The sequence below is a fragment of the Microtus pennsylvanicus genome, chromosome 7 (assembly GCF_037038515.1).
Source record: "Microtus pennsylvanicus isolate mMicPen1 chromosome 7, mMicPen1.hap1, whole genome shotgun sequence".
In the NCBI taxonomy this organism is placed as follows: Eukaryota; Metazoa; Chordata; class Mammalia; order Rodentia; family Cricetidae; genus Microtus; species Microtus pennsylvanicus.
This window is the reverse complement of record NC_134585.1, coordinates 123,329,591-123,343,371: the sequence shown is the minus strand read 5'-3', so window position 1 is coordinate 123,343,371 and position 13,781 is coordinate 123,329,591. Positions and strand designations below refer to the sequence as shown.

The following is a 13,781-nucleotide window of genomic DNA, read 5'->3' as shown; positions in this document are numbered from 1 at the left end:
TGAATATTTGGTTTCCAGTGATCGGAACTGTGGGTGAATGTGTTACACCTTTGGAGTTGCAGAGATACCCTGATGTATCGGGAAGCCAGGCTATGCTCTAGGGATAGGGCCGCAATAGGACAGCTCAGCTCTAGAGAGTAGAGCCACAACAAGACAGCTCTGCTCCGTTCTCTTAAGGGAAAACGTCTTAACAGAGCTGTCTGCTTCTTCTCTGGTCCAAGATGTTACTTCTTTTGCTAATACTGTTCTACAAGGGAAGCCCCTGCAGAAATGTAGCCATCTCTTCTGACTCCTGCTAAAAGTTGTTACTTTTTTCTGCTTTTCCTTGCTCAGCCCCCCCCTTAAGGAGCGACCTAGCAAGGTTCTTCTTTTTGTTCTGTTCCTCCTTGCTCAGTGCTCAGTGATTGGTTTCCTGCTCCAGTTGTCCCTTTTACTCTACAGGAACTATCTGGTAAAGGGTAGGAAGTGTATTCTTGTTGTAGGAAGTGTGTCACTGGGGTTGGGCTCAGTCTCTTGTTCTCTGCCCCTATTTTGTGGATAAGATGTAAACTCTTAGCTACTGCTCCAGTTCCATTCCTGCCTGCCGCCATGCTTACCACCATGTTGGACTAACCCTCTGAAACTAAGCCTTCTTATGCTTTCTTTTATAGGCCGCCTTGGTCATGGTGTCTCCTCACAGCAATAGAACAGTAACTAAGATACCCCTTTAATCCTAACACTTGGGAAACAGAAGCAGCCAGATCTATGTGAGTTGAAGGCTAGCTAGGTCTTCATAGTGAAACTCTATCTCTAAGAAAAGAATATCCATTCCTGCCAGGACTATAAACATATAGTATGCTTTATTGAAGCAGAAAGTCTGGAAATAGGGCCTTTTAGTTTATGTTGTTGATATAGGTATAAGTCTCCAAGCTTGATGATCTGAATCACAATAACTATATTTTTTAAAAAATTTTAAAGACGAGAAATAGTTACTCCTAATATACTTCCTTTAAAAATATTTTTATCATATTTATTTATTGTATGTGTTTTTGTCACAAGGGCATAGGACAGAGGTCAAAGGACAACTTATAGAAATCAGTTATGCCTTTTTGTTTCTTATTATTTTATTTATTTATTCATTTATTTATTATGTGGGTCCCAGGGATAGAGCTCAGACCTGGAAACAAGTGCTTTTAACCACTGACCTGTCTGTATGACTTTATACATTGACTTTTGGTTCATTTGTTTGTTTTTATGAAGGGGTTGGTGAGATGTTTTTTCAGGCTGGCATAGAGTCATTGTGTAACCCAGCCTAGGCTAGAAATAAAGAAATCCTGTCTCAGCCTCAGAAATTGTGGGTTTTCAGCTACCACTCGTGTCCTTTCAGTTCATTCTTCTCAAGCATGATTCTAATGTTATAGACAGTCCTTTTAACAGAAACGAAAAACAGCGAGATGGCTTTATAAAGAGAGAGGACCATTGACTGTAGACCACGGGAATTTTAACTTGAAATATAGGTTTCTGTGAACTTTCTAAAACCATAAATCTTGAGCATATAAGAGAAAAATCTTCATGATAGACAGATTTCAAAGGCTGATCATGGCACTCTGGAGGCTGAGGTAAGAGGGTCACTGTGCAGTTAATACCAACCTGGAGTAATGGATAGTTCCAGTCTTTTGCATAGTATTATGACCTTAGCCTCTAACCCCAGGAGTGGAGAGTTGAGATGGGAGGGTCAGGAATTCAGGGCTGACCTCAACGATGTAATGTTTTATTTTGAAGCTGGCCTTCACTACTTGAGTCCCCATCTCAACAATGAAAAAGACGGGGGGGGGGGTGATAAAAGAAAAGAAAGAAGAAACATTTTTAGTGGTCATGGATATGATCACACCAAAATTTCAGTGTTTGGGAGATGCTCTTTTCACTCCCTGCTACTCCAGAGGCTAACATGTACATGCCTATTTACTTACTCCTTAGGAAAGGAGTAAATTTCCTTTACCAAAACCAAACATTTTGTTGTTGGTTAGGGCTGGTATTGCTGTTGCTATCAGTGAGGAGGTAGATGCTGGTGGTCAAGGCCAGCCTGGGTTACAGGAGACCTAAAACCAAGGAGCTAAGTCTTAGGAAGCTGAGAGATGGCACAAAAGGGTGGGGAAGCAGGCCTGGGTGGTCAGCAGAGAACCACGTCACCCAGCACTCTGAAGGAGGAGGCAGATAAATCTGTGAGTTAAGGGGCAGCTTGGGTTATAGAGCCTGTCTCAATTTAAGAAAAAGAAAAAGCCGGGCAGTGGTGGCGCACACCTTTAATCCCAACACTTGGGGGGCAGTGGCAGGTGGATCTCTGTGAGTTTGAGGTCAGCCTGGTCTACAGAGCGAGTTCCAGGACAGGCACCAAAGCTACAGAGAAACCCTGTCTTGAAAAAAAGAAAAAGATGTTCATTTAAGCAAGGAAATTAGGGAAGGGCAAAATAGCTCACTTGATAAAAGCACATGGCACCAAGCCTAAAGAATAAACTGTGATATCAGACCCCATGCTAAAGAGAAAACCAGCTCCCATAACTTGTTCCCTGACCTTTCCATACATGAGCTATGCTACAAATGCTCCCCCCACACACAGTAAGTTCAATTTCATGTCCCATAATTTTCTATTTTTTATACAGTCAATCCATTTGTTTGTTTTGGTTGGCTTTGTTCTGTGAGACAGGGTTTTTCTATCTAGCCCTGACCTGAAACTTGCTCTGTAGACAGGCTGGCCTTAAACTCACAGAAATCCATCTGCTTCTGATTCCTGAGTGCTAGGATTAAAGGTGTGTGCCATCACTGTCTGACTAATGAGTTTCTTTTAAAGAAGCTAAGGAAAAAAGGGACCAGAGAGATGGCTCAGCAGGTAAGAGCACTTTCTGTATTAAAAGAGTACATTGATTCTGTTCCCATCATCCACATAGTTGTTTACAGCCACCTGCAACTTCAGTTACTCTGGATCCAGACAGACCCTGTCTTTTGTCCTCCAAAGGCCAAAATGTGTTTTGGTCGCACTTAAATAAATTCAGTCAAAAAAAAAAAAAAGCAAACACACATCAAAAACACAACTTAGGTGTAGATGTAGAAGAGATTATTGATGGATTGATGGCTAAGAACATTTTTGTAGCTATCCCAGCACTTCTTGCTCTTGAAGCAAGGTTCGGAGAACACACATGGTTGTTGACAAACATGCATGAATCCAGTTCCAGGGCATCTTCTGAACTACACATCAAGTATTGGGAGGCCGTTTCTGGGAACAAAAGTCACAGAAGTTTGACAGAACATGCAACTTACAGGACGAGATGGTAATTTAGTAGGAGGAATATATATAAATATATGTAACTCCAGCTATTCTAAAGGTTTAAAAAGCACTCTGGCTGAACTTTTTGTCTTAAAGTTCCCCTGCAGAGGACAGCCAGTAGCAGCACTGTACTAAGTTAAGGCCATAAACCAGTTGAGTTTAATTTTATACCTCCTGGGGCTGGAGAAATGGCTCAGTGGTTAAGAGCATTGCCTACTCTTCCAAAGGTCCTGAGTTCAATTCCCGGCAACCACATGGTGGCTCACAACCATCTGTAATGAGATCTGGTGCCCTCTTCTGGCCTGCAGACATACACACAGACAGAATATTAAATAAATAAATAAAATGTTAAACCCCCTGTGTCAGTCAGGGTTCTCTAGAGGAACAGAATCTATGGGGGAGGGGGTTTATATATAAAGGGAACGTAGTAAAAAGGCTTGCAGGCTCTGATCCAGCTAGTCCAACAGTGACTGTCTACCAATGGAAAGGCCATCTTCAGAGTACTGAGATGTGTTTCTGCTTTCAGTTGAGGAAGAATTGGGAATGAGAGATTTTTATTTTCCTCCAGAGGGAGGATTGTATCAGTACTGATCAAGATATGGACTGGTTGTTGGTGACACCAGTTCTGGTTCTGCAAAGTAGTTCAAAGAAGTCCTTGTGATTTAGAGGGCAAGAGGAGTCTCAGATGATACTTGAGCTCTGGGGTTTCTCACTTCATAAATAATTGCCCTTACAGAACTTGGGGCGTTGATTATTCTTCTGAGACTCCAACGTGACTGCAGGTTTAGGATAGTAACTTCTTTTTGCCTTCAGCTTTGAAAGGCAAAAAGATTAGAGCTAGGATAGACAACCGTTCCTTTATAGATTAACCTTCCTGGGCTCAGAATTAGTCAGGTAAGCCAAAGTAAAAGACAGACACAATGAAGGCAGAAGGCCCTGCTTTGGGGCCTAAGATAGGGATCACTTCAAAGACAGATTCTAAGTGCCACACAGTTTTATTGTTTGGCTGTAGATTTCCAGCTTTTTCCATTATATAAACTTCAAGAAAGGCAGATATCATCAGTATTAAGAGGAAACAAACAGTGGGTACCTCCTTGACCTGCTCCTGTGATGTTGTCAATGAAAGGGTACCTAAGGAACTTTTTAGGCTACTCGAAATATTTTTGTTTTTCTGTATTGAGCAATAGCAAGGGTGTGTGTGTGTATAGCTCTTGCAGTGTGGGTTCTAGGGTTACAGGAAGAAGCTACTCTGACAGTCCTAAAAAGCTGTTCTCCCCCACTAGCCCTTAATTTGCCAATTCAAGGCACAATAGTGGAATTCAGAAAGCAGAAAAGGGATCTTTATTCAATATGGCCACATTGAAAAGAAACAGAGATCCAGTTATATATCTCATCCCTCCCCTACCTTGTTCAATTTTTAGGATTTTTAACATCAAGTTACTGGGATTGTTAGGAAAAATCCATTTCCTGATGAGATAGATGTTTTGGTAATTGCTAGTACTTAATAGGGAAATATTTGGGATTGGGTTAGAGAGGTGGTTCAGTGATTAAAAGCAATTATTGGCCTTCTAAAGGACCTGATTTTTGCTCCTAGCATTTCTTATTCTCCTCTGGTATCAGAAAGCATCTGTACCCCTGTGATGTAGACACATAAATAAAAGTAAAATCTTAAAAAACTAGATTAATAACATATTTTCCCATGTTTGTTTTTGAATAGGGACTCATATAATCCAGATTGGACTCAAACTCACTGTGTAGCCAAAGTTATCTTCAACATCTGATCTTCCAGCCTCTACCACTCTCCCACATGCTGGATTTTCTCCCCCAAAACTTGATACATGATATTGTTACATACTAGGTAGACACTTTTTAAAACTGAACCCCAACTCTAATACCATTTTCTTAATTTTAAAATGTGTGTGTGCGTCTGTGTGCTTGAGCGTGTGCGTGCACTCATGTATGCAGGCTACCGTCAGAGGACAGCTTTGAAAAGTTACATCTCTCCTTCCACTGTGGGCCCAGGGTTTGAACTCAGGTTATCAGCAAATGCTTTTACCCTAAGCTATCTCGCCAGCACTAATTTTAAATATTTTTGGATAGAGTTTTGCTGTGCCCTACTGTCTCAGTCCCCACTCAGTAGCTCAGGCTGACTTGAAGTTTGTGGTAATCCTTCCGGCTCAGCCTCCTGTATGCTGAAGTTACACAGTTATTAGCCACCATGCAAGTCAGCTAATGGCACATTTTAGAAACATGTAGATAAGTCCATTAATTAATAAACTATGGCCTGTGGGTAATAATAATAATAAATTATGAGTTTAGAGACTTAATTATTTTCCTGTTATTAACAATGCCTTAGAAGAAGAAACTTAAGGGATAAACGGTTTATTTTAGCTCACAGTTAAAGCTACAGTTCATCTTTGTCAGGGCAACAGGAACTTGAAGCAGGTTGTCACATCATATCCACAGTCAGGAAATGAAGAAGGATAAATAAAAGCTGCTTCTCGATTCCCCTTCTCAAGGCCCCATTTAAAAGAAGAAGGACACCACTCACTGTGGTGGATGGTCTTCCACCTCATTAACTAAGTCCCAATTGGGCTGAAGACATGACTCGGCAGGTAGATCTAAACACACGCTGCAGAAGCCTGATAGCCTGCATTCTTCCCTTCCAAATCCACAGCAAAATGGAAGGTGAACCTAAAACACAGTGTTGTTCTCTGACCTCCATACATGCACACTTGTGTACACAAATACAAGCAATAATTCTTTTAGAAAGATAACCTCTTTTTTGGTTTTTTGGCTTTTGTTTTTTGAGACAGGGTTTCTCTGTGGTTTTGGAGCCTGTCCTGGAACTAGCTCATGTAGACCAGGCTGGTCTCGAACTCACAGAGATCCCCCTGCCTCTGCCTGCCGAGTGCTGGGATTTTTGGGGGGGGGGGCGTTTTGAGGCAGTGTTTCTCTGTAGCTTTGGAGCCTGTCCTGGAACTAGCTCTTGTAGACCAGGCTGTCCTCGAACTCACAGAGATCCGCCTGCCTCTACCTCCCCAGTGCTGGGATTAAAGGCAAGTGCTACCTCCCGGCCAAGAAAGATAATCTCTTACAATCGTGTTCAGACCCCCCATCTCGCAGGTATTTTGTCAAGTTGAAATTAACACTCACCTAACCCCATCACAACACCACCCCTTATCAGGTTGACACCCAAGCACACCACTTTTAAATGTGACCTTCCATCCCAGGTCCTCATACTCTGAAGATAGGAAGTGCATTTAGTCCAGCCCTTACGGTAACCCTTATTCATGGAGCTAGAGAAGTGATTCGGTCATTCAGCACACTTCTTGAAAGGATATATATTTGGTTCCAAATAAAAATAATATGGATAGCCCGTGAGAAACAGCACACAAGAGTGGGCCCCACCCACCCCACCCCCACAAATACAAATTTGGATCCACATGAACACATATACAAAAAGCTCACAGGTGTGGCATATTACACCTTTAATTCTAGAATGTAGAAGGCTAAGGAAGGAAGATAACCTTATCTGGTGAGTTCCAGGCCAGCCTGGGTCACAGTGTAACACCCTGTTTGAAAAATCAGGAAGAAAGAAGGGAAGGAACCCATCTTGCTCAGGATTTAGCTGAGTGGTAAACAGCTTGCCTGATATGGGCAAGTCTATGGATTAGACCCCCAGGAATCAGACAAGGTTAGCTCTTTATCCAGTCTTTAACTGTATAGCCTTTATCTTTTGTTAGTATAGAAAGTTACTTAGCCAGGCATGGTGGAACACACCTGTAATTACAGTACTTTGGGAGACAGAGACTAAGGATTAGGAATAATTTCAAATGTAGTAGATTCACGGCCATCCTGAGCTACAGAAGACCTGTCTTAAACAAAATAAAAGAAGGGGCTGGGAGATGGCTTAGTTAAAAATACTGTTCTCCAGAATAGTTGGGTTCATTTCCCAACACCCATATCCAGCAGCTCACTAACTTCCTAACTTCAGGGTATCAGACTCTCTTTTCTGCTCTCTGTAGGCACCTTTGTGCACATGCCATACACATACATATACATAAATTAAAAATAAATATTTAATTAATGAAATTAAAAGCTGGTTGATTTCTTATAATCCTAGCACTCAGAAGACAGGCAGGAAAGGATCGATCGCCACAGCTTCAAGACCAGCCTGGTTTGCCTGGTGCATTCTGAGCCCGCGAAAGCTTTGTAGCACAGCCTTATCTCAAAAGGCGAGGGAAAAAAAATATAGAGACAGAGCAATTTAGATAACTCAGTGATCAATTTTTTGTCTGTGTGTGCTGTGTTGTCTCTTTTAGTGAATGGAATTCCCTCCAGAAGTCCCAGATTGGTTGCATCTATGGATGATTCTGTAGACAGTCTGTTGCAACGGATAGTACAACATGATGAGCAAGAGTCCATGGAGAAAAGTACCGATGCCGCGGTTACAACTGTGTCTGTACCACCTTCCTCCAGTCCAGGCCATAGCTGTAGCAAAGAGCGAGCCCTAGGTAAATCAGATAGTCTTCTAATGTCTGCGGTCCCAGGTGACTCTTGTAATAATAATGTCCCACTTCTTTCTGAAAAGTTAGCAAGTCGATGTTCTCCCCATCATATCAAGAGAAGTGTAGTTGAAGCTATGCAGCGCCAAGCTCGGAAAATGTGCAATTATGACAAAATCTTGGCCACCAAGAAAAACCTGGACCACGTCAATAAAATTTTAAAAGCCAAAAAACTTCAAAGGCAGGCCAGGACAGGGAACAATTTTGTGAAACGCAGACCAGGTCGACCTCGGAAATGTCCCCTCCAAGCCGTGGTATCAATGCAAGCATTCCAGGCTGCCCAGTTGGTCAATCCAGAATTGAATGAAGGTGAAGAAGTAGCGCTGCACCTAAGTCCAGACACAGTTACTGATGTGATCGAGGCTGTGGTTCAGAGTGTGAACCTTAATTCAGAACATAAGAAGGGGTTGAAGAGGAAAAATTGGCTATTAGAAGAACAAACTAGGAAAAAGCAGAAGACAATACCAGAGGAAGAAGAACAAGAAAACAATAAAAGGTAATTTCTTTCTTAAGATATTATAGTCTAAATAACAGCACTCTAACTTCTTTATTTTCTTGTTTATCTTCTATATGTGTGTATGCATACGATGGCAGGTATAGGGGAACCCCAAAAACAATCTGTGAGATCTCTTCCACCACATGGGTCCCAGACATCAAATTTGGCTCATTGGGCTTGGCAGTTGGCATCTTCATTGATGAGCTAATTCTCCAAGACCAGCTTAAGTGTCTCCAAATTGTACTATATTTATGTAACGGGATCTTCCTTCCTTTCTTTTTTTTTTCCCCCCCCGAGACAGGCGATTTCTCTGTGTATCTTTGACTGTCCTGGTACTTGCTTTATAGACCAGGCTGGCCTCAATCACCAAGATCTACCTGCCTCTGTCCCAGACTGCTGGGATTAAAAGTGTGCACAACAGCCTGGCTTCTTTAGGCTGTTTTCTTTTTTTGTTTGTTTTATAGGTAAGGCTGGCCTTGAACTACCAGAGATCAGCCTGGCCCTGCCTCCTGAGTGTTAGGATTAAAGGCGAGTGCCACCAAACCCTGCCAAAGACTGTTTTCTATACATAAGAATGTTTTTGGTGGGGGCTGGAGAGATTGCTCAGCAGTTAAGAGCATTGTCTTGCTCTTCCAAAGGTCCTGAGTTCAATTTCCAGCAACCACATGGTGGCTCACAACCATTTGAAATGAGGTCTGGTGCCCTCTTCTGGCCTGCAAGCATACACACACAGAACATTGTATACATAATAATAAATAAATATTTTTTAAAAAAAAGAATGTTTTTGGTGAAGTACTCATGCATGCCAATGATTCCAGGTTGAAGAACAATCTGGAGTTTTAAGGTCAATCTGAGCTATACTGATATTGAATTTCAGCCATCCTAGGCCACATAATATAGCTAGAGTCTTTTTTTAAAACACAAGGTGGCCATAAAATTATTTTGATATAGTAAAAAAAGTAAAAGGGCCTAAGAGTCAAAACAAAAAAAAATGAACCTTTAGTTAATGAATTCAAGAGTCTAATATGATAAACAGCCAAAAGAATTTATTGAGCTCTACATTTTTCTCTGCTCCCCTCCCTGCCTCTCCCTTCCCCTTCCACCCTCCCCCAATGTCCCCATGCTCCCAGTTTTTGGTTTGTTGAGACAAGATCCGCCTGCCTCTGCCTCCTGAGTGCTGGGATTAAAGGCGTGCATCACCATCACCTGGCTGGTTCCTGCTCTTTTTCTCATTATTTCTGTTTCTATAATTCCTTTGGCTTGTGTGTGTTTTTTTAATTGTTTCTATCTCAATTTTTAAGACTTGAATAGTTTTTTTTTTTTTTTTTTTGGTTTTTCGAGTCATGGTTTCTCTGTGGTTTTGGAGCCTGTCCTGGAACTAGCTCTGTAGGTAGACCAGGCTGGTCTCGAACTCACGGAGATCCGCCTGCCTCTGCCTCCCGAGTGCTGGGATTAAAGGCGTGCGCCACCACCGCCCGGCTGAATAGCTTCTTTTATATGTTTGGTTTCTTTTTCTTGGTTTTCTTTAAGTGATTTGCTGATGCCTTCCAATTTTTTGTTTGTTTTTTTCTCTATTTTTTTAAGAGAATTTCTCATTTCATCTTTAAGAATTTCAAACATTCTCTTAAGGTTATTTTTTAGATCATGTTCGTCTCTTTTATCCATATTTGGTTGTTCAGATTTGCTTTTGTAGGGTCTTTAGGTTCTACTTGTATTGTGTTGCTCTTTGTGGTGTAGCATGTGATCTTACCTTTTCTACTATCTTTTCCTCTAATAGGTGTTGTTGGGGCTGTCTGAGATTCTGTTGAATAATCTTCTAGGTGACAGTTAATCCAAAGCTCAGATGGTTGTTCCTCATGGTACAGTCATTTTCACAGTTCTAGTTACCCCATTGGTTATGCCTGTTCCTGGAGGTAGCCCAGTGCTCCTGGGCTTTGGTCTGCTCCCTTGGAGATTGCTGTCTCAGGCCTACTTTGGCCTAGGCTGCTGGCTATGATTTGTTTCTGTAAATCCTGGCCTGGATCTCTCCTGCAGAAGTCCCTAGGTTGGAGTAGGACCTGGAAATGTTTCTGGCTCCAGTCTACTGCCTCGGTGGTCCCAGGCTCAGGTGTGCCTGAACCCCTGCAGAGGACCTGCTTATTTCCTCAGAGGTCACAGACACATGCTCAGACACGCAGGGGTTCCAGGTTCCTGCCTATTCCCTTTGATGTCCCAGACCAATGCCGGAACCCACAGAGGACCTGGCTCAGGCCTACTCTCTCTGAGGTCCCAGACTTGTGCCTAGCCTGCTGAGATCTTTGGTTCCTGCCTGTTTCCTCGGAGGACCCAGGTTAACTCACCCCCAGACTGACAGAGGTCCTGGCTGCAGCCTAGTTCCTGGGAGGTCCTAGACTCTCACCCAGACCCACCTAGGTGTTGGCTTAGGTCTACTCCCTTGAAGGTTCCAGATTCACATCCGGACCCTCAGCAGTCTCTTGCTCAGCGGTTACTCCCTTGTACCTGTTCCGGTGGAAATTGTTGACTCTGGATCTGGTCGCTGGCTCAGTCCTGATCCGCCCATGTCCCAGGACTGGGTTTGCTCCTGGCTTCTGCTCCTGGTGGAGCTTGTTCTCTCTGTGTCCTAGGTTCAGTCCCACTCTGGTGGAGATCGCAGACTCTGAGTCAGGTCGTTGGCTCAATTCTGGTTTGCCAGTGTCCCAGGACTGAGTTGGCTCCTGGGACTGGATTTGCTCCTGGCTTGTAACCTTGAAATTCTTATATCCTGCTTCCTCTCCCTTTCTTGTTTTCTTCATTGGTGACTTTCAGCACATTTATTATCATTTATTTGTTAATTTATTATTTGTTTTATTTGAGTTGGTCATCCTCATGGTGACTTAGATTCATATAACTTCAAGTTTATACTTTTATCAAATTTAAAGAGATTTCATCCATAGCTATTTAAATGTTGTTACATTGTAACTTATTGAACTACAACCTAGCTGTAGTTCCAAGCTGTTTGTTTGTTTTAAATTGGTCTTCTAAAAGAGCAAAGTGTACTCTTAACTACTGTGCTATTGCTCTAGTCCTTGGTACTGCCTAGGATGGCCTTGAACTTGTGATCCTCCTCTCCTGCAGACCCTGCTGGTGTGTACCACAAACAGTAGATTTGTTTAATATAAAATGTTTGAAGACCAAAGGGGTAGGTAGAGGTGTGTGTGTGTGGTGTTAAGTTTTTTGTTTTTCGAGACAGGGTTTCTCTGTAGCTTTGGAGCCTGTCCTGGAACTAGAGCTTGAAGCCCAGTCTGGCCTTAAACTCACAGAGATCCATCTGCCTCTGCCTCCCAAGTACTGGGATTAAAGGCATATGCTATTACCACCCAGCTGTGCTGTTAATTTTTTGGGAAAGTTCTCAGTAAATTGTCCAAATAGGCCTTGAACTTGACTTCACTCAGCCTCAGCCTACGTAGTAGTTTTGTTTATAGACTTGCACCACCATCAGGTTTACTTTGAAAATTTTTTGTTGTTATCGTTGTTTAGATACAATCATACCCTGTATGCTAGGCTAATTTCACATGGATGTCTTCCTTCATTAGTCTCTAGCATCTGGGATTACAGGTATGAGCCAGGATGCTGAACTGCTCTGATTTTGATTTTCTGAGATAAGGTGACCCTGAACTTGGCTGTACAGCTAAGAATGATTTGAACTTATATTTCTGCATCCTTTGTTTTTAGTGAATTTATTTGTTTTTATTTGTGTGCATTGCTGTTTTACCTGTGTGTGTATCTGTGTGAAGGTATCAGATCTCCTGGAGCTGGAGTTACAGATAGTTGTGAATTACATGTGGGTTCTTCAACTTGAACCCAGGTCCTCTGAAAGAGCAATTCTTAACTACTAATCCATCTCTCTAGCCCTTTGGCTCAACTTGTTAAGCAGTAGGATTAAAAGCACTAACCAATACATCCAAGGCACTAACCAATACATCCAAGGCACTAACCAATACACTGTGCCTTGGTGTTTCTTTTTGTTTTTGTTTGTTTACCCCCACCCTCCAAGACAGGGTTCCATCGTGTAGCCCTGGCTGTCCTGGAGTTTGCACTATAGACCAGACTGGCCTCAAACTCAGATATGCCTGCTTCTGCCTCCTGAGTGCTGGGGATTAAATGTGTGAGCCATCCACCCAACTTGTTTTATTTATTTATTTGTTCATTTATTTATTTATTTGGTTTTTTGAGGTAGGGTTTCTCTGTAGCTTTGGAGCCTGTCCTGGACTAGCTCTTGTAGACCAGGCTGGCCTTGAACTTACAGAGATCCACCTGCCTCCTGAGCGCTTTTTTTCTTTAAGACAGGGTCTTACTGTGTAGCGTTGGCTAGCCTAGAACTATGTAGTATATACCAAGCTGTCCACCAGCTCATAGAACAGTGTTTGTGTAACGGCGTAAACGAATGCAGACAGATTGTAAATATATATATATATAGCTTTAATGGAAAAATAGACTTACAGAACCACCGTTCCCGCGGAGACCAGGAAAGCAGAAGCAAGTGCTGCAAGCACGCTCGCCAGATTTATAGGTAATCATTAGCCCGAATCGAACACGCCCCCTAAGGGGCGGGACTTATCCCTACATGATTGTCTCTGAAATTAAAAGTGGGCATCAACATGCCTGATGCATGGCTGTAAGGTCAGTGCATGGGAATAGGAGCCACAAAAATCAGGATCTGAAGATCATTATTGTCTACACAGCAGGTTCAAGGCTAAGACTCCGCCTCGAAAATTACAACAAATCCACATGTATGTGTGTGTATAATTATTTTTCACAATAACATCTTTAAATTATTTTTTTCTAGTTTTATAGAAACACCAGCTGAAATTCCCATTCCTCTTGAAACCCCCACTGAACCTTCTGAACCTGAAAGTACCTTGCAACCTGTGCTGGCTCTCATCCCACGAGAAAAGAAGGCCCCACGTCCTCCAAAGAAAAAGTACCAGAGAGCTGGGCTGTATTCTGATGTTTACAAAACCACAGAGTAAGTAGTGGCGACTGAAAGCTTATATTTTCTTATCCCTATTTCCACCATAGCTTTATAATTTTTTTTTTTTGTTTTTCGAGACAGGGTTTCTCTGTGGTTTTGGAGCCTGTCCTGGAACTAGCTCTTGTAGACCAGGCTGGTCTCGAACTCACAGAAATCCGCCTGCCTCTGCCTCCCGAGTGCTGGGATTAAAGGCGTGTGCCACCACCGCCCGGCAGCTTTATAATTTTTACATTTGTGTAATCCAGTCTCCTCTCTACCACCTCAGACTGGGTGGCAGGCACCTTTAACCACTGAGCCTGAACAAAATATTTTTTTTTTTTCTAAAATATTTATTTCTTTATTATGCCTACAATATTCTGTCTGTGTGTATGTCTGCAGGCCAGAAGAGGGCACCAGACCTCATTG

The 13,781-nt window shown here is 42.4% G+C and overlaps 1 protein-coding gene across 1 annotated transcript in view; it reads left to right on the top strand.

The window, feature by feature from the left end:
• Window positions 1–13,781, top strand: part of Ash1l (ASH1 like histone lysine methyltransferase) — a 143,390-nt gene that overhangs the window by 52,110 nt on the left and 77,499 nt on the right. Inside the window, exons 5-6 of the mRNA XM_075978509.1 lie at window positions 7,627–8,365; window positions 13,191–13,370. Of these exons, the coding sequence (XP_075834624.1) occupies window positions 7,627–8,365; window positions 13,191–13,370 (919 nt within the window). The remainder of the gene's footprint in view (window positions 1–7,626; window positions 8,366–13,190; window positions 13,371–13,781) is intronic.